This window comes from Choloepus didactylus, chromosome 4 (assembly GCF_015220235.1).
Source record: "Choloepus didactylus isolate mChoDid1 chromosome 4, mChoDid1.pri, whole genome shotgun sequence".
NCBI classification, from domain to species: Eukaryota; Metazoa; Chordata; class Mammalia; order Pilosa; family Megalonychidae; genus Choloepus; species Choloepus didactylus.
Genome location: NC_051310.1, coordinates 157,178,257 through 157,204,454, shown reverse-complemented (window position 1 = coordinate 157,204,454; position 26,198 = coordinate 157,178,257). Strand labels below are relative to the sequence as shown.

At 47.1% G+C, this 26,198-nt stretch overlaps 2 protein-coding genes across 8 annotated transcripts; one reads left to right on the top strand and one right to left on the bottom strand.

The window, feature by feature from the left end:
• Positions 1–746: 746 nt before the first annotated feature.
• On the top strand, positions 747–11,159 carry RBM23 (RNA binding motif protein 23). Of its 6 annotated transcripts, none has more exons than XR_005216507.1 (13): positions 766–1,087; positions 4,858–5,636; positions 6,107–6,154; positions 6,285–6,599; positions 6,696–6,749; positions 6,902–7,019; positions 7,117–7,269; positions 7,351–7,488; positions 7,871–7,936; positions 9,417–9,576; positions 9,692–9,787; positions 9,882–9,966; positions 10,055–11,159. XR_005216507.1 is itself a non-coding variant. In XM_037834533.1 (11 exons), exons 2-11 carry the CDS (start codon positions 4,803–4,805, stop codon positions 8,032–8,034), a joined length of 1,029 nt encoding a protein of 342 aa, XP_037690461.1. In that variant the 5' UTR covers positions 747–1,087; positions 3,748–4,802; the 3' UTR covers positions 8,035–8,904. The 6 variants fall into 6 exon arrangements, 2 of the variants coding, with proteins under 2 accessions (XP_037690461.1, XP_037690460.1); XR_005216506.1 differs by having other exon boundaries at positions 801–1,087; positions 9,417–9,612; XR_005216508.1 differs by lacking the exon at positions 9,417–9,576 and having other exon boundaries at positions 774–1,087.
• Positions 11,160–19,629: 8,470 nt separating this feature from the next.
• REM2 (RRAD and GEM like GTPase 2) lies at positions 19,630–23,956 on the bottom strand. 2 transcript variants are annotated; one of them, XM_037835533.1, is made up of 5 exons: positions 23,796–23,956; positions 22,255–22,596; positions 21,935–22,008; positions 21,007–21,214; positions 19,630–20,649 (listed from the first exon to the last, which is right to left on the bottom strand). In XM_037835533.1, the coding sequence occupies exons 1-5, from the start codon at positions 23,896–23,898 to the stop codon at positions 20,354–20,356; spliced, it is 1,023 nt and encodes a 340-aa protein (XP_037691461.1). In that variant the 5' UTR covers positions 23,899–23,956; the 3' UTR covers positions 19,630–20,353. The 2 variants fall into 2 exon arrangements, with proteins under 2 accessions (XP_037691461.1, XP_037691462.1); XM_037835534.1 differs by lacking the exon at positions 22,255–22,596.
• Between the last annotated feature and the right edge of the window lie 2,242 nt (positions 23,957–26,198).

Genomic DNA, 26,198 nt, shown 5'->3' with positions numbered 1-26,198 from the left:
TTTTCTCTGGGGAAGAGGCAGAGTTTGCAGCCTTGGGACAAAAGGGGGTAGTGATGAAACCCTAAAAGGCTAGTCCAACTCTATTTTATGGAGAAGGAAGTGGAAAGTGCTATAATGATATAATAGTATTCAAACAAAACTGGAACACAGGTCCTCTGTAGCTCAGCTATATTAGGCAGCTGAAGACAGGAAGCTCTGGAAGCCCTTGGAATGTGAGAGTGAACATCGATTATTTCCCTGGTTAGAGGGTTGAGTGCCGCTGCACCAAAGGAGACCTCAGAAACTGCCTCGTGTGCCCTTGCTGTAGGAGGTGTGGGGCACTGACTTGAACTGAAAGTGCTTAATAAGGTACAGTATAGAAGAGGACAAATCTGGTAAGACCTGTTGTTACCCAAATCCCAGGCGTTGAGAATAGGAGGTGCTGCTGTAAGGGTTGTGTTAGATAGCCAGCCATCAGAATGGGAACGTGAAGTCTGGCATCCTTCCCGCGGTGAAACAAAAGCAGTTGCTCTTCGCAAAGTTGTCCTAGGGAAGCCCGACGTGACCCCCTCAGGGGACTGCCAAGGACGTCTATTGTACCTTCTCATTGACTCCGCCCATCGCGTTGGCCCAGTCAACCCAAGCGCCTTCTTTGGAGAAGGTGGGTCCTTCACTCTTGTTCTCCTTGCTGTTCCTCCCCACACCCCGCCGCACCCCGCCGCCTTTAGCTAGTGAGAGTGATGGGCAACGCACTTCAGTTGGTCTACAAGAGATTAGCCAATCAATGGGAATTTGGTTGCTAAGAAACAGTTGTGCTTGGCTGCACCCCTGTTTAGGATTTCAGCCAATGAAAACCTGTATGCGGGACTGTTGCCACGAGACCAGTGAGATTATTTCCACCGCGGCCTGTGTTTCGGCGCATGCGCAGTTGGGGGAAAGTTCTGGAACAGACTGACGCTGCCGCCATTTTGCGGGAAGAAGAGCAGTTCCGGCCGCAGTGTTGCTTTTACTGCTGAGCCTTTGAGAAGTAGCCGGGCTTCGTGCCCCCACAACACTCCCAAAGGAACGGAGAGAACCGGGACCCCCCCCCTGCGGGGACCCGGAACTGGTGAGAAACCCCGCAATCCGGTCCCCCCCCACCCCGCGACTTCACTTAGTCGTGACGTTGCCACGTGGCGCCTCCCCCTGACGTCACGGGTAGAAAATGGCGTCATGAACGGACTCAGGCAAACTTTTAAAATTAAGAAATCATTTTGTTCATTTTTACCGGGAAGTGTTTGCTACCTATATGCAGTCCACTGACGTCATTTTAGGGATTGGCACTCTCGTGGCTCCCTCATGTACCGGTAAAGATGCTGTTTCAAGGATCCCAGTGACTTTGCTCTCTCTCTCTAGGTCCCGGCAGCCATGACTCTTAGGGTCGCCCATCCAGGAAGGTACATTGGCCTTCCGCAGTCCGAGAGGACACAAATGATCGGTTTTCAGCTTCTGGTGCCATCACTCAGAGAAAGATGAGGGGATTGATATTTCTTCATTCTCGGTTTCTTGGACTCATTAACCATGTTGACCTCTATGGGCTTTTCTTCTCCCCTTTTTTGAGCACACATTCAGTGGTAATAAAGGCGTGTAGTGTGGCCACACGTGAACTTTGAGTGCTGGGAACACTGATTCTCGTAGCAGTGGTACCAATCGGTTGTCTACGGGACCGCTTTTTAAAGCATAGCCATGGCTTGTTACACAAACATGGGAAAGGCAGCTCTTCAAGTAATGTTTTTATCTTTCTCATTGCTCCTGTTCTTAATTAAGCTTCTTTCAGTTTGGAGTGTTTACGCCACTCCAGTTCGGTAACTGGACCCAGGACATGGCACTATAGTCCATGTGAATTCTGCCTGAACTGGGCCGACAGTCTTCACTCTCTTCTGCTTCTTCAGCAGTGGGGCCTAAGTGCTGGCTTGCGTTTTGCCTGTGCTGTGACAGAGACCAGCCACTGCGGTGATTATGGGTCCTAATGCAGTTTTTGGAGCAGGGTGGAAGAAAGCAGTATAGTATGTACACGAATGACATTGAATGGACCTTGACCCAAAAGTTGGGGCACAGAGTTTGAAAACTACCAACCTGAAAATGCCTAGGGATTGGGACTTCAGAAGGATTACAAAAGATACACTAAACCCGGTGAAATTGCAAGTTTCAAAAAAGTGTGCTCATGTTGGTATGTCTGTGCTTAAATACTTTGGCTCATTTGTCCCTGAGTCTGAGCGAAAACTACTCCATGAATGGGGGTTCATTTCTAGAGGGTTGTCCACTTAAGTTGAAGTTTTTGTACATTTGTTAAGTTATTCCTACTCTGTGCTGACAGTCAACAAAGGAATTCTTGAAGTCAGAGGTGTTTCATTTGGAAAGGAAAAGGCAGATTGTAAAAAGTAAAGAGGAAAGGACCAAACTCCACTTTGTCTAGTTTATGGATCGATGTGTAGAAAAGTAGGGGAAGCAAACAAACAGACAAAGGTACCTAGTGTTCTTTTTTACTTCAATTGCTCTTTTTCACTCTAATTATTATTCTTGTTATTTTTGTGTGTGTGCTAATGAAGGTGTCAGGGATTGATTTAGGTGATGAATGTACAACTATGTAATGGTACTGTAAACAATCGAAAGTACAATTTGTTTTGTATGACTGCGTGGTATGTGAATATATCTCAATAAAATGATGATTAAAAAAAAAAAAAAAAAAAAAAAAAAAAAAAGTAAAGAGGAGTCTTATGACACTTAAGAAAAGTTGTTTACACTTGGCTGCTGAAATGACTGAAAGGAATAGAGTTTGAGGACCAAAGTCATTCTCCCACAATGGGTTATATTACAGTTAGCCTGGTTCCTGATATATATTTTTTAAATCATATTTTTTATTGTTGAATATAACATATATACATAGAAGTGATAACTTTCCAAGTGCAATTTAACAAGTAGTTAGCAAATTTCGAAGAATGTTATGGGTTACAGTTCCACAGTTGGAGTTAGTTCCTTATTGAAATACAACATATATGCAAAAAGATAATATCTTTCAAAGTATGATTTAACAGGTAATTATATAGGAAATTTCCAAAAATGTTATGAATTACAGCACCATAGTTTCAGTTATTTCCTTATTGTGAAATACATTTATACAAAAACGTGATAACTTTCAAATTACAATTTAGCAAATAGCTATAGAACAGATTTCAAAGGATGCAATAGGTTACAGTTCCACCATTTCAATTCTTTCTTTCTAGCTCTTCTAAGACCCTAGCAACCAGGAAAAAGAAAATTATGTAGAGATTCAGTATTCATAATCCTTTGTTAAATTCCATCTTGTCTGTTACTACTCCTTCCTCTAGTTTAATCGCTTTCCTGAACTTCGGGGATGTCTAGGTAGTGACCCTCCTAACTTGTTCATGTTGAAAAGGGATGTCAGCTTATGTGAAAAGGGGACACATCTGGTTGATGTTCTTGAAGAGGCTATTGCCTCTGGGTTTGGGGACTTAGCTGTCATAGGAGCCCTCTGGTTCCTGATATTTTGAAGTATACAGTGAATGTGCCTCAGTTCTAGGAGGCATACAGTAAGGTGTGACTAATGAGGCTGATTCTTTAGATAACCCTATCAGAACATTCATGTCAAGATAAGTGGCTATTTGAAAATAGACAACTTAGTATGCTTTATCCTTTCTTAAAAAATTATTTCCTGATATATCCTCTTTTTTTTCTTTCTTTTTTCTTTTTTTTTAAATTTCCTCTAAGGTTAAATTATAAGTCACATGAGGGAGGTAACCTGATATAGCAGACCAAACCTTAGAGTAAGAGGACCTATCTAATCAACATTCAACTTTTTCATTTGAGCTATGTGACTGGGTCGTTCACAAAACCTCAGTTTTTTCATCTGTGCATTGGATCAGATATTATCTGCCTGCTGTACGTAGCACCTTTGATTACTAAATAAAAATAAAGTGATATTATAAGAAATTGAGACGACTAGTTTTAAATGTTTTTTGATTTGCTTTCCATTTTAAGCCTTAAATTTGGCTCCAAATAATTTTTATTTTGTTTTTCGTTTCCATGAATCATTTCTTGGTGGCATACTTAGCACAATGCCTAGCACATAGTAGATATAATGAATGTATATATATAAATGATAGGGATTTTTATTATATTTAATTAAACCATCAAAATAGGTTTTGGGCTCTGAAGGCAGTCAGACCAGCATCATTAGGTGGCACTTTAATTACTTTGAAAAGGACAGAGCTCTTCTGATTATAATTAGCTTCTTGTCACAGAAATTCCCCAGATTGGTTTTTCTTTTTTACAGCTTCATTGAGGTATAATTGACTACAATAATTTGCACACATTAAAGGGTACAGTTTGATGGGTTTTGATGTGTATATATATATATGTGTGTGTGTGTGTATATATATATGCACACAAACCCCTGAAACTACCACAAGCAAGATAATGAACATACCCATCACCATCAAAAATTGCCTATTTTTATGATTTAAATTTAAACCAGTTATTTATGCAGAATTTGTAACAGTGGAATGGAGGCCTAGTCTGTTATAAAGTGAGTATTAATTTTTTGAGTACCAACATTTTCTCTTCTCAGGACAGGATGTATATTGTATTTTGTCTCTACCTAGATATTCCTTCTCGATTCTTGACCTTTTTAAGCCACAAAGCAGGACTAGTATAAGGCATAAAAATAAATCTAGGATGAGCGACAGCTGGTAAGGTCCTTTTGGAGTTGAAGAAGCAAAACTGTATCTCGAAGTCAGTTTCTTGGAGATGGAAGGGAATGTGGGATGCTGAAAGAGGAGAAAAATATGAGGTTCTTATATATTGATGTCCTCCTCTCAGGTTCTGGCACAGTGGCATCTGATGACTTTGATATAGTGATTGAAGCCATGTTGGAGGCTCCCTACAAAAAAGAGGAGGTAATATTCCCCACCCCAACTGTTGGAATTGGGTTGGTAAGAAAGAGCAGCTGTGGATTGTCAGTTTTAACATTTTATGACTCCTCTTTCCTTCTTGTTCATTATGTACAGCTATTCATAAAAGGTATAGGCTTTTGGCAAGCTCTCCTGAAGACCCCATACTCAAGGGCCAGGTTTTTAGAAAGGACCCCCAAACCAGGCGCAGGAACATAATGTGGCTGGTGGTGGGAACAAGTGTTTTGCTCATAACTTTCAGTGACACAGTAGAAAGTCAGTGTTCTTAGACCTATCTCTGAGGTCTTACTCTCATTGGAGCAGATGTTGAGTGGCTGAAGTTTTGACATCAGAATCTGCCACTCTGGTCTCTTCGTTTTGGACGGTATCCTCTCTCCCCATTAGGAGATCCAGGTCCTTAGAATCTGGCTAAATAATTGAAAGCTTTGATTTCATGGGCTTTCTTCCCTTTGTTCACCTTTGTTCTTTTTTTGCCCAATGGAATCACCTTTGTTCTTTTTTTGCCCAATGGAATCTGTGTGTCTGTCACCTTGTGCTTGTGGCATTTTCCTGGTGTACCCCTCAGGATGAGCAGCAAGGGAAAGAAGTTAAAAAGGACAACGCTAGCAATACCACTAACAGCACCAGCTGCACTGGCAACAATGGTAGTGGTACCAATGGAAGCAGCATCAATGGGGAGACAAGCAAGTGAGTGTGGAGCAAAGAAAATGGGGTGGTGATCTGGGAAAGGGAAATTGCATCCATTGGAGAGCCAGAACAGGGGAGGTAGTAACTCTTAAAACTGCTGACTTTTAGTAGTGGCTCCACTGGGTCATGGGAATAATGGTGATCTGGTTTAATGATCTTGCAGTCTTTCCAGTGGATCAGTTCTAGCATCAGTATATTTCATTTGAATAAAATAGCTAGAGGACCACTGATTTGGAAACACCAACTCTTGTTTGGCTTTGGGGGTAAAAATGGCTGCCTCAGATGTCTGACAGCATTCAGGGCCGTGTGTAAGTTGGTGTTGTGTGGTTTCTGTGAATTATTGCTGGATCATCTTCTGGGCTTTGGTCTTTTACTGCTTTCTGTTTCATCCTGGCCTTACTGTCATTCCTTTTCTTCGGAAGAGATAATGAAAACTTCCCGGTAGTAAGAATTCGCACTGTCTTTCACAGAAAGAAGAGGAGTCGGAGCCATAGTAGAAGCAGGGTTAGAAAGCACAGGTCAGTAATTCTGGAGGCTATTGAGCTATTGGATTTTGGGAATTATTCTAAATGGAAAGATACCAGGGAAAGCAGGCCAAAAGAGGCCTGTTTGTTTTTTAGCAAACTTAATAATCGTTTCTCTCTGTAGTCATAGTCGAGACCGAGATTGGCATAGACGGAGAAGCAGCCGAAGTCGGGATAGACAGCATCGCCACCGCAGCTGGAGCTGGGATCGTCGACGTAGTAGTGAGTCACGAAGTCGGGACTGGCGGCATGAGGATTGTGTGCACTACAGGAGTCTACCACTTGCCACTGGGTATCAGCTTTTGCTAATAAGAATCACTTGTGTTATAATCTGGGCAAAACACCAAATTGTATTCTGTACCATGCCCAAGAGTGCTTTTAACTCATTGGACAGGATACCCAGTTACTGGAGGGATCGTGTTAAGAGTTCACATATGAGGTGAGGTGCTGGAATCTGGTTTTCTCATGATGGAATAAGATCCATCATTGGACGGATGTGAATAAGGTTGCGTGATTGATTGTCTTTGCTCCTTAGGTGTAGGTATGGACACAGCAGGAGTCCTCATTTCAGAGAGAAGAGCCCCGTCAGGTGAGTTGATATGAATACTTTGCTAGGGATTGTGAGATGTGAATACAAGGTGGTTTGAGCAAAGCTATAGGAATGGGTAGTACTTGAGGGTTAGTTGGAGAATGATGACAAGTATTGAGTAGGTGGTCTCAATAAATTCTAATCACTCTTAGGGAGCCAGTAGATAACCTGAGTCCTGAGGAGCGTGATGCCCGCACAGTTTTTTGTATGCAATTGGCTGCCCGCATTCAGCCTCGAGACTTAGGGGACTTTTTCTCCGCTGTTGGCAAGGTAAACTCCCTCTCCACTTTAGTTTCTTCTCTTCAGGTTAACCTATTTTCTATCCCCTTTTATGCCCAACTCAGGATTTCTTTTTTGCCCTGGATAGGTCCGTGATGTACGTATCATCTCAGATCGGAACTCACGTCGTTCTAAAGGCATTGCCTATGTGGAATTTTGTGAAATTCAGTCTGTGCCTCTGGCCATTGGGCTGACTGGGCAGCGGCTACTGGGAGTGCCTATCATTGTACAGGCCTCACAGGTGAGCTGAGGAACTGAAGCACAAAAAATAGGATAGAAGTAGGGGTCAGGGGACATGACCCATTATTTCCTCCTTCTCCAGGCTGAGAAAAACCGACTGGCAGCCATGGCTAACAACCTGCAGAAGGGCAGTGGTGGGCCAGTGCGCCTCTACGTGGGCTCTCTGCACTTCAATATCACTGAGGACATGCTCCGGGGCATCTTTGAGCCCTTTGGCAAAGTGAGTAGAAAGTGAGGAAGACCTGAGAAGGGAACTGGGAAAAGCAGGAAGGGTGAATGCACCTCTCAGTTGTGTCTGGCCATGATTAGCTCAACTGTTGCATATGTCATAATGGGCATTTGGGGGCATGCTGTGAAAGTTAGCCTCCATGTCTGCATTCATGTCGTTCAGTAGACAAAGGAGTCAGCCACACAATGAAATCAAGCAGTGGAGTCCAGGTTAAGGTTAGTCAGAAAAAGTGTTTGAGGAAGAAATGGTCTTTACCTCTTTAAAACTATTTGGAGGGATGTGAGTTGTTGACTAGAAAGTTAGAGGGAAAATAGGAAAGATCAAAGGTGTGGGCTAACTAAAAGATGACCAGTAATTCCTTCCTATTCTACAGATTGATAATATTGTCCTGATGAAGGACTCAGATACGGGCCGCTCTAAAGGTTATGGTTTCATTACGGTGAGTCTCCAATCTTTTGCTTTTTATTTTAGTTTGGGTTTGTCCACCTGTCTGATTTTGCAGCTTAGCTTCATCCTCCTCCTTTAGGAACTGTCTAAATGGCTCATAAACACTGGTGCCTGAAGCTTGGACTAGCCTTTTGCCCCTTGAGATGAGTGCAGTGCTTGAGATCTTGGCTTTGTTCCTACACTCTGTCAGTGGCCCTGGTATGGGGGTGTCCAGGAGTTCAACCAGCTTTCCTGGTGCTGCGACTTGCTCTTTGGGTGATAGTAATGCTTCCAGGCTGCAGCTAAAAGAGGTTGGGGGTATGAGGGAGGTTAGATATGGGCTTTTGAAGATATGTCTTATAGAACTGGTGTATTGTTCTTGTGGTAGGGGTGGGAATAGGAAGTTACACTTCCCTCTGGCACTACCTTTTTTGGAGCAGTTTCTTCATTGATGAAGGTTTTTGTATCTAAATAGCACTATAGGGAAAATAGTGAGGCCACCTAGTAGTGGGAAAGTCTCACCATTTCCTGATGCTCTGGCAAAATTGTTTCTAATTCCCATGACTGGTTCTCCCAGCCCTCGCTGACTCCAGGCTGAGGATTGGCTGCCAGCCATGAAATCTGATAGAATAATTTCTGGACTCAGTCCAGGCAGCACACACCCCCACAACTGCCCACAGGGCAGAGGGGAAGTAGATAGTGTTTTGTTATGGGAATTGCTCACCTCAGAAGTATCTAGGAAAGGCAGGTCACCTCCACCACCTATCCAGGAACTGTCAGTACCGTATGCCAGGCTCTAGGGCAGGTAATGCCAGAACAAACAAAGCCAGGGCACGGTACTGACGATTCTATAGTGGCAAGTACCTTTTCTAGCTCCTTGTGTGCAGAAAGCCTTCTGTGGAGCATTTTGCCCTTGTGGCTGCTTTTTGGGTCAACAGTTTTCATGCTTGCACAAACAGCAGACTGGGAATCCTCTTTATGTACCAGGTGCTGCTGATGCTGTCATCCTGAAAGAGACTAGAGAGTAGAGGCGCTCTGGTCAGCAGGTCACTGAGTCAGCAGCACTGGTGTGTATGAGGGGGTGGGGTGTGTTCTTGCTCTAAACACCAGGGTGTGTTCCCTTTTTGACTGAGAACAAACATATTAGTCCTAAGAACTGAATAAAAAGCCCAGGAGCCTTGGCTCTTGGCCACCCTTCCTTTTCATTTTATGTGCCCTTTTGTGAAGTAGCCTTTCAGGTCACGGTCCATACAGATAGTAGACTTTTTGCATTGTTAGATCGGAAAGTGACTGCCATGTAGTCATTTGGGAAAGGTCCTTTTCAGAGACCCATTTTGGAGGGATGGACATTTTGGGTCACATTCCCTGGGAAATCAAAATTTGTGCTGCAGGGAGCATGCAGTTTTCCTGGGATGTAGGCAAGGAAGTGTTAGTAGGGCTTTGAGAGCATGTCTATGGCCAGAAGGAGACTGAGATGGCCCAATTTCTTGTAGTTTTTCGACTCTGAGTGTGCCCGGCGGGCCCTGGAACAGTTGAATGGCTTTGAGCTTGCTGGTCGGCCTATGAGGATTGGCCATGTGACTGAGCAATTGGATGGTGGCACAGACATCACTTTTCCTGAGGGGGACCAGGAGCTGGATCTAGGATCCGCAGGTGGACATTTGCAGCTCATGGCCAAACTGGCAGAAGGTAGTTTTAGGGAGAAGAACATGGGGTTGAATTTTAGATCAAGGGTTGGCACCTAACCCCAACTTTCTTCCCCTTTTAGGCTCTGGAATCCAGTTGCCGACCACAGCTGCTGCTGCTGCACTGTAACTGAATGGAGCAGTTCCCTTGGGGGCCTTGAATCCAGCGGCTCTGACTGGTAGACTTGGCTTGGGAAAGGGAGAGAAGGGTTGGGGTCTAGAACGAAAGAATTCTCTGTGCTCAGTTATTCTTTCTCCCTCTCTCTGCTCCAGCTCTGAGTCCAGCCCTGAACCTTGCCTCCCAGGCAATCTCCTCCCAGTGCTTCCAGCTCTGGAGCCTCTTTACCCCACAGACCATGTGAGTCTTAGGGTCTAGTCCATTTTAGTCTTTGGTTATACTCTTTCTCTTGGCTTTCCGTTGATCTTTCCTCTTCTCCTTGCCACAGGTAAATCAGTGACCCACACTGCATCCTTGGGCCTCTGGGTCCTGCCACTCCCTTCTCCACCTCTGCCCTTCCACAGCCCCTTCTCTCCATTTTATGGATCAGACCATCCTGAGGGCATGGACATTGATTCTGGGGTAACTGGAGCCACCTTTGGACACCAAGAAGAGCTCCTATCCATGGCCACTCTTGGAGTGGACTCTGCTGAGCAAAGCCCCCAATCGAAGATGGCAGAATCTATACCTACGTTGAATACATGTTTCTTCATGTGTGTTGCCTTCCAAGATGACCTTCATTGCCCTTTCCAACCACCCCTTAGTGATTCCTTGATTCCTCTCCTATTGGGAATGCCATAGGGCATCAACTGAAGAAACTAACCTCTCTCCTTTTCCTCCATCTTTGTGGACAGTCTGTCATGGAAAATCCTTAAAGGACCTCTGGGTCAAAAAGGACATTGGAATTTGGTGGGTGAACCTGGAAGGTGCTGGCTTGCTGCTACAAGGGCCCTGAATGATGGCATGGACATGTGCATTGTGAAGCCTGCCTTTCAACCTCAGCTTAGTACAGCTTGGGGCCAGAACTCCTGTAGGCTCGGTGTCTTGCTGGGAGATGTGGGAGTGATCTATCCTGCTAGGCATTTTGGATGCCTTAGGGACCTTCAGGAGTTTAGTGAAAGGTGGGGTACCTTTCCAGTATCTTCTGTCTTCCTGTGTACAGTTGTCCTTCCTCCCAGGTCCTCCTTTTGGCCCAGTGTGGGAGAATGGAGGGGAGGCTGCTACTTTTCACCTCTTCTCCTCAACCCTGGTTGTTAAAGCCGCTCCTAACCCTTACCTGGGCATATATGAGCCCTTCTCACTGGATTTTATACCCTTGTGTCTGTGTATATAAATATATATATATAAACTTTGTACAAAAGGCAGTCCTTCTGTTGTGGCGGCTACTGCCTGTATGTGTGGTATTGGTGTCTGTCTGATTTTAACTTCTCATGAGCCAAAACCATGAACGGTTCTAGGGATATAAAACATCTGTAATGCCATTGCATTTTCTTTATTTTGATTTTGATTTATTTAACATTTTTAGAAAGAAATAAAAATGGACAATGGTTCAAGCCTGGGCAGGGTTCCCCATATGTGTCTGCTTTACACTCCAGACCCCATGGTATATCCCTCTGCATCTATCTTCCTGTTAACCATCTCCATACCTACCTGCCCACTGGAGAGACTTCATGCTTGGCTCTACCTTAGGACAGCTCTTGTTTTTCCACCAGATGGCAGTGTGACAGTAGCACATTCTGCACCTTCCTCTAGGGGTGCTTCATGGTCTGCCTCGCTTAAGTACCAGAGAAGCCTCCTAAACCCATCATTTCTTCTTACCTGTTGGCCTCTGTACCCGCCTCTGGCCTTCTTTGTAGGGCCATGTATCCAAAGGGCTTTGGGCTTTGTTCATCATGGCTCCCCTGACCTAATGTCTACTATTGCTCCTGGCTCAGTTGCCGAACTCTTGCTTTCTGTATCGCTCTGGGGCATCACAGGCCTCTCAATGACTAATTCCAGAGAACTGAGTATACCAGGAACAACTCTTCTGAAGGGGAAGTGCACCTGCCTTTGACTGCTTTGAAAGGTTATAACAAGAGCAGGGAAGAGCTTGGCCTACCAAGCCTAGGGACTAACCAAAAGGAGACCAGAGGACCAGGGGCAGGGCTCTGTGGGGCGCCTCCATTCTTTACTGATCTCTATGGCAACAGAATGTTAAGGCTTTATTCTAAAAATATGGATAATTGCTGTTAGGTTTTAATTTGTCAGCTCTCAGACATCTTTTTAAGTGGTGTGATGGCTTTCTGATGAAGTTAGCCTCGGGTTGCTTTTAACACCAAATCATTAGGTACTTGAGGACTGCTTGTGGCATAAAAGGCCACTAGGAGCCAGGACTGGTTCCTGATTATTCTAGGCTGCTGCAGTCTCACCTGCTGCTGCCTTTCCCTTAGCAGCCATCCCCACCCCTTCCATTGCTATCCTAGTTTGCTCTCTGGACCTGGGGGAAGGGCAGGAGCAGGCACTATTTTTAGATAGGACCTGCTGGCTATGGCCCAGTTCTCCTGTAGTTATTGATTTGGTTGCTAATGCTTCCTGAGAAACGACTGGGGGGAACTGTCTTTATTAGTCCAGCCCTGGCACAGGGGACTGTCCTTGTTAATTCAGCCCTCCCCATGACTCGCTTGGACTCCTTCAGACTATTGTAAATACCCACAGGCCATGCCTGGCTGCCCTCCCCAGTTGGGCCCCAATCTCTGCTTGGTTTCCTTAAGTTCCCATTCCTAGCAACTTTTGCCTTCCTGTATGTTGGCCCTTACCTTCCACTCAGTTATTCCTCACATCCTGTTCTTAGTTCCTCTCATATAGCTTCTTGCTGGGAGGGGGACAGTGGTAGAAATGAGGAAACATCTGAGACAACTTCTAGTCTTAAGCCATATAAGGTGATGGTGTCTAGTGGTGACAGCCGTTGTCATTGTGTGTGACTCAGTTCTTGTTACTCATCTTTCTTATATGGGGTGTTTGGATGGAGAGAAGGGGGCATCAAGCAGCCTCCGGGCCCAGCCCAAGGTAAAGGAAACTTCCCTCAAACTTTCTTGCCTGAGCCTGGTGCTGGGATGGGGTAAAAGTAAGACTGACCCACAGCCTTTCCCAGCTGAGTTAGAATTTCCCCACCAGTTCTCATTTCTAAATGGGATTTCACCTGAGTTTTGGTTTATAGCCTATGCTGCCTTCTCTAAGGTGGTGACATTTCCTCTCTGTTTTTTAAGCTGCTTTGGCTTTGGTTGTGCAATTCCAACCTACTTCCTTCCCAGGCACCTACAACTCCCAGATGTGGGCTACTAGTGGAAGCAAGGCTTACCTGTGAACCTTTAGACCTGGTGCTTATGATGAAGGGAAATGAATAAAAACTTGAAGGGAGAAATTATTCAAGGACCCTCTTTTTCCTGTTAAGGAAAGGGTCTGGTGTGGATTGGAGTAGTAAGACTTGGGCCTGTGAAAAGAGGCAATCCTGGCTCTGAAAAGTGAAGTGGCAGGGGGTGGCATAATGATAATTGTTAACATTTTTGCAGGCTTTGTTGTGGGTTAGGCATGTTCTAATCATTTTATAGATATTAAACCACTTAATCCTTTCATCAGCTCTCTGAGGTAGATTCTTTTATTATCTTCACTTTGTAAATGAGAAAACTGATACCCAAAGAAGTTAAATAACTTGCCCATGCTCACATGGCAAGTTTGGGATTCTAATCCAGGCAGTCTGGCTTCAGATCCTATGATCTCAACCTTACCTGCCTCTCAGCACCACCGTGGAAGCCAAGCCCTGGTTTGGTGGAGAGGTATCACTTTTCCTATCGTCTTACCCATAGTTCTCAGTATACCCTGAATTTTTCCACTTCAGTGCTTTTGCTCATTCTGTTACCTCTTCCTTCCCCACATCTGCTGATCAAAATCCTGTCCTTAAGACCCCAAAGCTTTCTCAGTTGAAGTTAGTCTCTCTTTCAGGATTCTTTGTCCTATTGTAGGTCTTATTCTGCTTTATTTATAGCCCTTTGCAAACTCTGTTGCTAGATGGTTAGCCTGATGAGGCCAGTTATGGATCATGTCTTTTTCATTAATGCATTGTCTTGCACATATTACATGTCTGTTGAATTGAATTAATTCCCTTTGCTAAAGCCAGAGCTAGACTTTGCAAAGGCTGTCCTTTCAAGCCTGCTTTCCCTAGTAGCCCCATCCATTCTTTCCTCACTCTTCCAGGAGAGAAGATGCAGCTTTACTCTTTTGGTGTTACCATGGTAGCCTGTGATGCTTTCTGTCTAAAGTGCTGCTTGCTATCTACCAGAGACTGATGTTTCTATGGCAACCAGGTAAAGGCAATAGTCTTGAGCTGGATGCAGGAAAGGTCTGAGAAGCTGTGTATCTGAATCTTCTGGCTTTAGACATCCTTAGTCCTTCCCTTCCCTCCCCAGAACTGGTTTGCTCTCAAGGTGTCCTCTTGCTTGAGAGACCTCTGAGAGTGAGGCGAAGCAGACCAACCAATTTAGATCATATGAGGAGGTAGGGACAAAGAAAGAGCTGATCAAATATCATTTTAAAAAGTTGGATGAGTTCAGTTAGCTGTTCCAGTTGATCTGCTCCCAAGAGCCCTTAAGGAGTTGGCTGGAGTTACTGGAGAGCCATTAAGCAGTTATTTTTGAGAGCAATGGGTAGATGGATGAAGTTCCTGAAAACTGGAAAGGAGCCAGTCAGCACCTGATGTTCTGTAGAAGGGGAAACAATGACCTTGGAAATCACACTTGTCAAACTTTTGCCAATGTTCCAGAAAGGATGGAAGCTTCTTTTCAATCAGCTTTCAAGCATCATCAGACTGACTTGTTTAGAATAAGTGCTCTGAGAATTGGCCTCCTCCTAACCCCTGGGCCCACCCAAATCAGGGACCTCCATCCTGTAGCAAAATGGTCACACTCTGGAGCCAGACTGCAGGGTTCAGATCCCCTCTCTGTCACAAACTAGCTTGGGTAAGTTACTTCACTTCCTTGAGACAACTCATCTGTAAAATGGAAATAACAATAGCACCTATCTCACAGGGATGCTGCAAGGATTAAATGAGATATGTTGTTAGCTTGTTAATGTCATTACTCCCACTTCTCTGGATGCCAGACAGACTTGACTTTCCACCTGACTTCATTTTCCTCACCAACTTCAGTGAATGCTCAAGGTTTAAAGGGGGAGAAGTGAGCGCAGGGCAATGAAGAAAATAAACTTTGTTTCAGGGCTAAATCCTAGGCTCCCAAGGTTCTTGGTCACATATAACCAAACTAGCTTTCAGGAAAACAAATCCCACAGCCCAATCCTTTTAGGCCTGAGGCTCTGTCTATAGTCAGATTATACCCAGATGGCTTTGAAAAATCAAGGTGAGCCCCCAAGCTAGTGTCATGCAGACCTGGGACCCATTACTTTATTCATGCCTTGGAAAATCCCAGAGTACTCTCTGTTGCAGCCCTTTGCTTAGCATCCCTCCTAACTCCCCCCAAGCATTCCTATAGCACCTGCATCTGATGGTCTCCAGAGCTTAGACCTACTCCACCAATTTCCTTTCTGAACCAGTATTTCAAATCAGCACAAGTCCTCTGCCTAAAGACAAGTTATAATTTGAACAAAAAATGGAAAATTTTGCAGTAAAATACCATCACTTGTGTCAGTTGCCAATCCCCTCCCTCCTATCCCTCCCCCAAACAACAGTAATAACAGGTTACCTGGAGTCCTATGGGAGGCATATTGAAACTTGTGGACAATAAGTTAAGTTTGCATCTCCAGAGTGGTGCTATGCTTGGGGAGGTTAGCAAGCTGCTTGGGTGCCTAAATAGGCCAGGGAACAGGTTGCAAAAAGTATTCCTTCCCCTGCTCAAAGCTTCACTGACATTTGTGTAATGCTTGACAAAGCATAAGGATATCTGGATTTTACTGAGTCCTCACAACTATCCTACAAGTTAGATATTCCTATTATCTTCATTTTTTTCAGTTGGGATAGCTGAGGTTCAGAAAGGCAGAGGTTAAGAGTGATTTTGTCCCCAGACCACCATCCAGGAAGTCTTGGACCTGAGTGCTAACTAAAAAGCCTGCGAAGTGCCATCAAATTTGCATTTATGTCTAATGTTTACAAGGCTATCAAGCTGTGGAGGCATGACATCAAAATTCAAAATGAATGAAAAAGGGAACCTCTTGAGCATAAGATGATAAAGGACCGAGGAGCAGGATGCTCTTGTTCGGTTTTTGAGCACCTTGACAAATTTGCTGCACCATCCGTCCCAACTTTGCTGCCTTCTGTATAGGGAAGGTCTTTCCCTCACCATGTGGTGGGCTGCCCACCATTTCTCCTCTATGCGTTTGCATGTATAGTTTCACTGCAAGGAATGTCTTTCCTTCTTTACTCCATCTACCTACCGCCTACATATCCTTCAAGGTCCAGTTCCTAAAATATAAGTCTTCTAAATCTATTGTTTCTTCCATTCTGAATCCACAGAGTACATAATGTAGCCACCACTAGATGGTCAGGAAATGGTATAATTTGCTTCTCTTTTGGCTATGTAGCACTTTTACCCCATCTCCTCAGATCAACTGTAAGCTGCTTGAGGACAGGGAGTCTTATATGCATTTGTTTCCTCACAGGGCCTAGCATAGTGATTGGCATATACCAGGTGCTTAGTACTTGAGGGGAACTAAATGTTTTCAAACATTTGTGGATGAAAGATAAAAATGTCCAGGAAAAATTGACTTAGACTGATGTGCTTAGAGTTATGTTAAATTAATAAAAAGATGTGTGCATGGGTGGCCTTCCTGGGTATGTAGGTTTAATCCAGAGGACTATGAAATGCTCTTCCACAACTCTGGCGGCCTTTCAGGAGAGGAGAACCCCTGTTCCAGTCCCTCTTGACAGAGGGTTAGATGCAATAGGGCCTGAAGGCCCAATTGTAGGCAGAGGCCCAGAGTGGAGGGAGACCTTCCCAAACACAGGGCTGCCCCTAAGGGGAGAGCAAACACAATCTATGCTCTGGGACAATGAGGAGGCCGTGTGGGCAGGATGGAGAGGGAGTAGTAGGGGGAAGTGGGGATTGGTAAGGGTGCACCGGCAGGACACAGGCCGCAAGACAAAATTGCAGGTGTGAAGAGGAGCACAAGGGCAGGGAGACCTTACCTGGCACAGGTAGCTCATGCCCTGTCCAGATCAGTGGCCTTACTCTGCCATGATCAGAAGGAGGTGGAAGAATGGGCTTCTCAGAGAAGATCCCACCTCTCTCAAGTCTGACAAGAGCCTGGCTTCAGCTACTGTCTGTTCTGAGCTCTTCCCTGTAGGCGTCTGGCGAGAACACACAGATGGGTCGGGCTGATGGGACTGGCTGAGTTGGGGGTAGGGAGGCTTGTGGTGTGTGTAGCTCCCCCTTCATGGGGAAGGTCCTGCTGTCATCATCTTCAACAAATATTTAAGCTTCCACGACGTGCAAGGTTTTTCTTGATCTTCATCCTTCTCTCTGGCAACATTTGGCCCTATTGGTGATTCTCTCATTCTAGAAACTCCCTCCTCAGTCCTAGTTCTTCCACCACCACTTTGGCTGCCGCTTCTCTGCTGCCTTCATCTGTGTATCCCCAGGATTCTCTCTTTGGCTTCTCTACTTTCTCTCTGCAACAGTGAGGCTTTGTTTTGTTTTAAATTATCTTATTAAGTTTTTGAACAGGTAATTTATGCCCATAGTTCAAAATTCAAAAGTTACAAAAAGAGCATACAATGACATCTCCCACCCTTGTCTTCCACTCACCTGGATCTGCCTTCCTAGAATCAAGCAGTATCCTCAATGGTTTGTAATTTGTTGGATCACAGACCCATTTGGGAATCTAATGTAATTCATAAACCCTACTCTTAGACAAATGCATGACTGCACAAACACATCAGATGTATCATTTCTCAGAAATCACAGACCCTTAAAGCTCATCTAAGCTCTAGGGTTAAGGATCCCAGCTTGAACAGTGGCCTCTCCCTTAGTATCTCATTAAGACCAGCTATATAATTTGTGGATCACTGAGCAAAATGAAAATGCACAGCCCCTTATTTTAAAAGTATTAAGAATTTTAAGACAGCGACAGCAGTGACAACTAAGTTTGGGGCCTGTGTGACTGCAGTTACACACCCATAAAGCTGGCCCTGCATCTCATTCTTTCCCTTGGTTTCCACTACCATCTTTACAGTGATTATTCTCATATCTGTGTCTCTTGCCACAACATTTTCTGAATTTCAGACCCAGAAGTCCAGAGAGTTGCTGGAACTTTCCTTGTTCTTTCCTCCTACCTTCTCAAATTCAGTATCTCCAAAATGAAGCTCACCTACCCCCCATTCTTCGGCCCTTAAATTCCCCAATTCCTCACCATCTTTCCTCCATCTGTGACTCCTCCCTCTCTCTGTACCCATCCACTCAGTTGCCAAGTCCCATTGATTCTCTTCTGTCTCTCAAACCTATGCCTCTCCTTTCCCACTGCCATCCTCCTCAGCATGGTCTTTTATTATCCTCTGTTTGTATTACTGTAAGCCCTACCTCTGCTGCTCTAATCCATGCACACCTCTCCCAACCCAAAGGATCATCCTGACCATGTCGCCTCCACACTCAAAGACCTTCAGTGGCTCCCACTGCTTGCAGAATTGAGCACAACCTCCTTTGTCTGGCATTTAAGGCCCTTCACAGTAGGGCTCCAAACCTTCTTTTCCGTGCTTGTCCCTCCCCCCATCCCACCCCCTTCATGTCCCTGAGGTTTCAACCCAACTGTAGAACCATCTGGTCCCCGGATGGGCCCAATGTGTTTCCTGCATTTTAAATTTTGAACTGCCTTTGTCCACATACCCCCTCCCTCCCCACAAAGCTGCTTAAGAGCTTGCTTACTGCACTAGAGCCATGCAATCTCTCTGGCCCTTTCACCACAGCCACTGCCCATGGCCCTGCACATCATGTACCCTGCATCTCTTCTTTTGCCCAGCCTCTTCTTCCCCTGTCCCATCTTTCCTGGGAGAGGAACCTCGGGTGCACAGCTGGATAAAATAATCATTAAGTATCAGACAGACATGAATGGATTCCTCACTCTGTTGCTTACTGGGGGACCTCAGGCAAGTTACTTAAACCTTCTGTTTCTTTCACTGTAAAAGGGATAATAACACCTTATACAGTTGTTATACAGTTGTTAAAGAATTAACAGAGCTAAAGGTGTAAAGCCTTAAGGATCATGCCACATTCATATTATTTCATAACCACCAGTCCTAGGCCAGTTCCCCTAAGCTCATCCCCAGCTGCAAGGACCCAGGAGACATCTCACCCCTCTTCCCATCAAGTTCTGGGAGCCTGTGTGGAGTGACGTGGAGGCCCAACACTCAGGTACTCAGGTAGCTGTATTGTGTGTCTTGGGGTAAGAAGAGCTGTTGCTTCTGCTCTCTTTGTTCAAACTCAGGCAGCAGCAGGCGTGGGCGTCCCAATGGGAGGCACTGACAGCTTCAGCTCTCACACAGGCTTTGCAGGTGACGGCTGAGGTGGCAGGGCCCTGTCAGAGGAGGTGCAGGCAGTCCCCATCATGCTCCAGCTGTTGGGCCTCCCTGGTGGCTCCATCTTGAGCTATCACAGGTTAGAGCTAAGTGTAGCCCCCAGTCTACTCCATATAGGATAGAATGGGGTAAAGAGCTGGAGCCAGATTCTGGGGACTTGGCCCCACTGTGTCACTTAAGTTACTGAACAACTTATAGCAGGTCCCTGCTCCTCTCCAGGCCTCAGTTTTCTCATCTGTGAATGGAGAGGGAATGGAGAGGTTGGGCCGGATTATCTCTGAGAGCCTATGGCCGCTTGTCATGGACTATGCCAAGATCAAGTCAGTTCTGGAGCCTCCCTAGAGATTTAGGTTCCTCCTTCCCCTGGGCCAGTTTTCCTGTCTGTAACAGGTGTTTCTAGCCACATCCATTCCATCCCTGGGGACTCAGAGAACAGAGTCAGAGTAAGCAGATGAAGTAGAAAAATTCTTTATTGAAAAGAGAGGGGGTGGCCCCTTGCTGGTGCTACTGGGCCCTGACATCTGGCTCTGAAAGCAGAAAGTCTGTCCACACCTTACCTTTAATAACCTTAAAGGGGAAGTGCCATGGTGTAAGGGTAAATCACAGAATCAATTTTCAAATAGTGCTTCCAGGTCCTTGCCTTTAAGAATTTCTTAAAGGCAAAGTGGACAAGTGTGGCAGAAAAGTCAGAACTTCTGCCAGAAAGTCTGTGAGCAGGGTCTCAGTGTCTCTTTACCTTTAAGAATCTCTTTAAGGGGAGACATTTTCGCGCAGAGTACAAAGGAGGAAAACGCCATAAGGAAGTCTACAAATCACTTCTTCAGTTCTCGCTTTTAGAATCTCTTAACAGGAGAGGGGGCCAAGGGTGAATAAAAAAAAAAAAGAAAATACCTTGCAGAACTTTTTTCTTTCTTGATCCCCCATAACCCGCTCCGCCCACCGTCCGCAGCGCACCGCCCGCAGGTCCGCGTTCTCCGTTCTAGGAGCTCCGGGGCCCGGAGGTACTCAGAGAACGCGCCGTGGTGATGGGGGACGATGCCCACCGACCCGCCTCCCGCAGTCACACCAGGGAATCCTGGGAGTTTTTGGTTTCCTAGACGGCCTCCACAAAGGAAGCCGGACGGGGGCGGGGCGGGGCGAAGGGTGAGCGGAGGGCGCGGTGACCATGGCGACCGCGGTGGCCATGGCGACCGCGGCTCAAAGCACGGAGAGGTCGTGGCACGACCTGGAGCGCTGCTTGAAGAACTTGGCGTTGCGCGGCACCAGGTTGGCGAGGAAGCGCTTGGCCTTCTTGGTGAGGCTCTCGCGGCGCGCGGGCGGCGCGGGGCCCTCGGGACTGCCCTGTTCCGGCCGCTGGGCCCCGGTGCGGCTCCGGTCCCGCCGCAGCCGAATCTGGCGCACTGCGCCCTCGAAGAGCTCCCGCGTGTTGTGGTGCAGCGCGGCCGACGTCTCGATGTGCTTGCAGCTTAACGTCCCGGCGAGGTGGCGGCCCTCTGCGGGAAGAAATGCTCAGGCGCCCACCAGGCCGCACCTGGCCCGGGGCCAGGGTGGGCTTGGGGAAGCCCCGGTGTGCCTTGGAAGGGGATTTGCGGCAGGTGAATCCGCAACTAAGAACTAGGCAGAGATCACAGGGTGGGACGGTGGAGGTGCGGAGGGGAGGGCGAAAGAGGCCATGGAGAAGAGATGAGGCGGAGTGAAGAAAAGGATTCTGAAGGCCCTGGGAGTGGGACATCTGGGGCTCCCTTAGCCTGGGGCTGAGTTCTTGCCCAGCAAAGATAAAAAAAGGCTTTAGGGAGAAGATGTGGGAAGGGAGAGTGTGCTTCTGTAAGGATGCCGTTCAGTATACACACCCTCCAGTGAGACCTCCCGGGAGCGGGCCAGGTCGCTCTTGTTGCCGACAAGGATGACAGGCAAGTCGTGGTGGGGCCTTCCAGCCCGGAGCCTTAGTAGGGTCTCTGGAACTTTGGAGAAGCTTCGTCGGTCGGTGACTGAGAAGACGATGAGAAAGGCATCTCCGGTCTGAAGGCAGTGGTCCCGCAGCCACCCCCCTGCATCCCCCTGCAAACGGGCAGAGACAGAGAGTCGTGGAATGTTAGAGCTGCACACATCAGAGATACTGTCCCGCACCTGTATCTCAAGGATGAGGAATGGTGCTGTGAGGGAGAAGCCACCTGCTTAGGACAGCAGAGCTAGTTAAGGGCAGAACCTCCATGCATCAACTATGTTTGTGGAGGAGGGAGAAGTTAGTAATGTGAGCTCCACAGGGGAGAACTGTGGACATAGGATCCTAGACTAGGGTAACCATTCTACTTTTGCTTAAGGTGTTGATTCAAAAATGAATACTATTCAAGTGTATGCCATTTGACCTGTCATTTCTACATAGTAACCAGTTATGTCCAAATATTCAGAAGTCCTCACTTTTTTTTTTTACTTCCCTGGCACTCCAGAGCTCTGAGTTCTTGTGCTGTCTGAGCAAACTCTTCCAGGTTGAAAACTTTATGGATGGGGTCAATTTCAAGGTGCCCAGCCTGACTTGCAGCTGCAGTGTTTGTCAAATTCAGAGCCTAACTTTCTTCTGCATCAGAAGATCCTGGAAAGATGGTGGCTCTCACGGCCTGGTATGCTCACTAGTGTGGGCCTTTGTTCTCTGAGATGATACAAATGAAAGATCAGGTTCTAAACTAGGACCTGCAGTCCCACCAGGCTTCAGCCAGACTTCACCCTTCCCCAGCTCTCCCAGGCATCACCACTTGCTTGCAAACACATCTTTGTTCTCACCTGTTCCCAGATGTCATACACAACGAGAGTCACTTCTTCCTTATCCACCATGATGCGTCTCTCATAGGTGTCCTCTGTTAGAAAACAGGGAGAGGGAATAGAGCCAGTTAGGAGGATCCCCAGTTCTTGTGAGACCTTGTAACCAGGGACACCTCAGATCCCAGCATCAGGAACGCCCCTCCAGGGAGGTTGCCACAGAAAGCTCTGCAGAAGCATCTCTTAGGTTCTGGCCTCCAGGGTCTGCTTATGCCAAGAGCACTTCCATCCCTGACTAGGGCTCCAGGAGTCCCCTTCCACCCCTGCAGGGCTTCCCCAAATACCTGGGTTCTCGGGGTCATGAGTACTGTCTCCCTGGAGACCGCCGAAAGTGCCTGCCAGGGTACTCTTGCCCACGCCGCTCTCCCCTACCAGCATGACCTTGAAGATGCCATCCTTTGAGTTGGGGGCTGCCTCCCCTGAGCCCAGGGAGTCAGAGGAGCCAGAGGAGGAGGCCTGGGGTGGCCAGTCAAGCTCATCTACAGCCTGGGCCCGCCGCAGCAGGTGCTTGTAGGGAACAGGCATACTGCCTCTTCGTCTGGGGGCCCCTGGGATAAGGGGTGGCCCGCCCCGGTCCAGCCCTGCCAGCAGTTTCTCTGGCTTCTTCAGCAGAGTGGCATCTGTTTCTATGGGGGCAAAGAAAAGGACACTGCAAGTAGAGTATACCCAGACATCTGCAGAGGGCTCATTCCTGGTCAGACGATGACCACAGACCCAGAAAGAGCTGAAAACTCTTTGGTTGGACATCTTATATTGAACTTCTCCATAGGCCTTAACTGGTAGCGCTCTAAGGAGCTGAGCTGACAGTTTCCTCAATGTGGTCCCAGCACAAACCTGTTCAAAACATGCCCTATGCAGGGGTGGCACCTATGTGCAGACTCAAACACCCACTCACACTTCACGCTGACACAGATACACCCCCAGCCTAAGCCTCTGTCGCCAGGGCTGCCCCTCCTTCCACCAAGCCTCCCATGCTTCTTGTACCAGTGATCCCTAAACTGAGGTGGGGCAGAGCGGATGAGAAGCAGAAGCTGATGGCCACACTTTGTGGGGTGGATACCAGAGGAGTCTAAAACTTTGTGGGCAGCCCATTTCCAGGGAAGGGCCCTTGCTCTGAGATGATGTGAGTGTCCAGTCTCTGTGGATGTGTGTGTGAGAGGGGCTGCCCCTTGCTGTGGCCCCATAGGTGAGCATTTCCTAGGGATGGTTGTGTGAGAATTCCTCTGCATCCCTGGCTGGCCCTGTGAGTGGGAGAGAATATTGTGTTCGTGGAGAGGCAGAGGTAAAGAAAGGGGAGGGGAGGGGAGAGTCACACCGCATGGGTCAGGGTAACTGAAGGAGGAACAACAGACACAACAAAGGGGGATGGAGAGAGGCTGGAAATAGCCCAGGATCAATACCTGGCCAGCAGCCAGAGCCCTCAGGAGCCAGGAGAAACCCTTACAACAGGTCCCCAGAGTAGCCCCCTGCCTGTGTTTCCCCGGCTTGTGGGCTGCCCTGTCTCCACCCTGCCCTTCCCCTCTGCCCATCCCAGCCTCTTGGGAATGAGGTTGACCTGAGAGCTATGTACCGTTACTCAAGCAAAGCCCTAGGAGTAATGGTGGAGTAGGCATTTAGGCTGCCTCCCCCTACCCCGTTCTTCTCCCTGCCACCCTAACCCAGCTCCAATCCCTGGTTAAGCAGAGTCTTCCCAGCTTCCAGAGTTCCTCTTCCCCTCTTGCTGTTTAGGTTGAGGCTCCCTCAATGCCTACTTTAGACCTCCCCATCAAAGCTTCAGCTCCCACCCCCATGGTTTCAACAGGAACCTGCCCAGGTCAACCCTCACCTGGTGTGGGTGTCCCGGGAGGGGAGGCCCGGTGGCTGCCCGAGGGGCAGAGTGCTGCAGTCTCTGTGTCCGTGTCCATGTCAGTGTCGGGGTCCGTATGCATGGATGTGCGTGTGCGCGTGCAGCCCGTAGCTAGCAGCACCCGTTCCCTCAGCAGCACTGTCAGCTTTTCCCTTTAAATACCACCCCCCCCCACACACTCATACCCTCCCCCTAGACACCTGGGGAAATTGCCCCGCCCCCTGATGAGGTCACACATGCTAATAAGCAGTGATGTCAGCGGGATTCCCTCCTTTCTGCCCCCCCCTTCCTTTGTGTCGTTTCCCTCTGGGAGCGGGTGTGGACACACACACACACACACACACACACACACAAACACACACACGCTGAAGAGGCTGGTTAAGACACGAGCAAGACAAAATCAGAGGAACAGAGGAGATAGGGGTTCAGAGAGGTGTGGGAGGTGTCAGTGGGTAAGGGAGTTGAGGATGGCAGGAAGCAGGAGTCAGGGATCTGAGTACCAGAAGGTCCTTCTCGAGGAGCCAGGACTACATGTCGTTTGTCTCTGTATTCCTAGCTGCCTAGCCCAGTGTCCAGCCCAAAGTGGGTACCCAGTGGCTGCATGGAGGGGTGAGAGGCCAAAAGATTAAAAGCTAATCTGAAAGGCAGAGAAATAGAACAAAAGAGATGCAGGGACAGGGGGTGGTCCCATTCCTGAAGCTTCTCTGCCACCCTCTCTCTCCCCACCCTGCTCCGTCAGGGCTAAGATCCACAAAAGTGCCCATTTCCCAGCCTGGCCCCTAATGTGATGGGGGAACTGAGGGAATAGAGGAGGCTGCTTTGTTTGGGTAGCTTCATTTTGCCACTAGGTTCAGAGGGGTGCAAACCATCCTGGGGACTCCTCCCACTTCTCTCCCTTCCTTCCAAGCTCACTAAGCCAGCGTTAATCAGAAGAGGGAAGAAAAAAGAGACAAAGCTAGTCCTCCAGAAGCTCCCAATCTCAAGAGATGGGGGTGGGGGGAGGTAGTGAGTGCCAGTCCCCTCTCCCAGCATTCCCTGGGGCAGCCAGTAGGCTTTCTGGGCTGCAGAAGGCAGCCATGTGATGTCTTTTTCTTTGTGGGCAGTCAGGATGGAAGGCCTCCTTTACTGCTCCTTCTTTGCTCATTTCCCTTTCCCTTCTGGTTCCCACTCTTGTCCCTGTCCTTCCTGACTTCCCCAAGCACCCAAACACATATTCCAATTTATGTGGAATTTATTTCCCTCCTCACCCCATTTATGCCAGGTGCTATGCTAAGCACTTTCTTGTATATCTCCTTTCATTTTCATGACCCTAAGGCTTAGAGAGGTATGTGGGTGACCTGTCCCCCAAATTGATCATGCAGCTGGAAAACGGGGACACCAGGATTCCCATCCAGATATTTCCAGTGCTAAAGATTGTGTTTTTCATTTCTACACTATGCTACCTTCCTTGTCTTAAATATTCCAACCATCTCCTCTTACGGGAGCGACCTATATTACAATGTGAGGTGGCCTTGTCCAACAGAACAGGTAAATAGTAATTTTGGGAATAAACAATGTGCAGAGACATTTCACTTATCTAGAGGTCAACTACAGGGCAACACAGGAACAGAGTCCAGAGGGAGTAGAAAGGACTCCTCTAAAATAGCTAAAATATGTGTGTACTTTACTCATGTATGGCCCCTCCAGTACTCAGACACAGCCTATTTATCCTTACTTTATTCACACTTTTAATGTGTCTATGTGTACCAGTAGATTAAAAGCATATTTAGAGTAGCAAGTGACCTCTAATGGTTTGGTAGCAAGGGAAGCAACCCCACCAAAGAAACCTTTAAAGCAGTCATAAGCATTTTAAAGTGCTCTGAGGGTAATTTTGGCAGAGAATAAAAAAAGTATTTGCAAAGCCCCCTTGAGGGACTGGGGTAAAAGTGTGGAAATATTAAACTTACCCACCCCAGGAATTCCTTATATTCTCACAAACATTGGGGACTACCAATTTAACAGGCCGAGCTCTCAATCTTGGGGCTTGCCCTTATGAAGCTTGTTGCTGAAAAGGAGAGGCTAAGCCTACTTTTAACTGTGCCTAAGAGTCACCCCTAGAGAACCTCTTTTGTTTCTCAGATGTGGCCTCTCTCTAAGCCACCTCGGCAGGTGGGACTCATTGCCCTCCCCACTACATGGGACATGTCCTAGCAAGTGGGACATGACTCTTGAGAATGAACCTGGACCTAGTATTGTGAGATTGAGAAAGCATTCTTGACCAAAAGGGGGAAAAGAAATGAAACAAAATAGTTTCAGTGGCTGGGAGATTTCAAAGGGAGTTGAGAGTTCATTCTGGAGGTTATTCTTATGCATTATATAGATATTCCTTTTTAGTCTTAGTGT

What these genes read in the sequence shown, in the direction of transcription:
- RBM23 (XM_037834532.1), top strand. Translation starts at nt 5,383, where the DNA reads ATGGGCTTTCTTCCCTTTGTTCACCTTTGTTCTTTTTTTGCCCAATGG. An exon ending in AGAGAGAAGAGCCCCGTCAG is followed by an intron (nt 6,750 to 6,901) that starts GTGAGTTGATAT and finishes AATCACTCTTAG; the next exon opens with GGAGCCAGTAGATAACCTGA. An exon ending in TCTTTGAGCCCTTTGGCAAA is followed by an intron (nt 7,489 to 7,870) that starts GTGAGTAGAAAG and finishes CCTATTCTACAG; the next exon opens with ATTGATAATATTGTCCTGAT.
- REM2 (XM_037835533.1), bottom strand. Translation starts at nt 23,898, where the DNA reads ATGCATACGGACCCCGACACTGACATGGACACGGACACAGAGACTGCA. An exon ending in TCATGACCCCGAGAACCCAG is followed by an intron (nt 22,009 to 22,254) that starts GTATTTGGGGAA and finishes GTTTTCTAACAG; the next exon opens with AGGACACCTATGAGAGACGC. An exon ending in TGTATGACATCTGGGAACAG is followed by an intron (nt 21,215 to 21,934) that starts GTGAGAACAAAG and finishes GCCCGTTTGCAG; the next exon opens with GGGGATGCAGGGGGGTGGCT.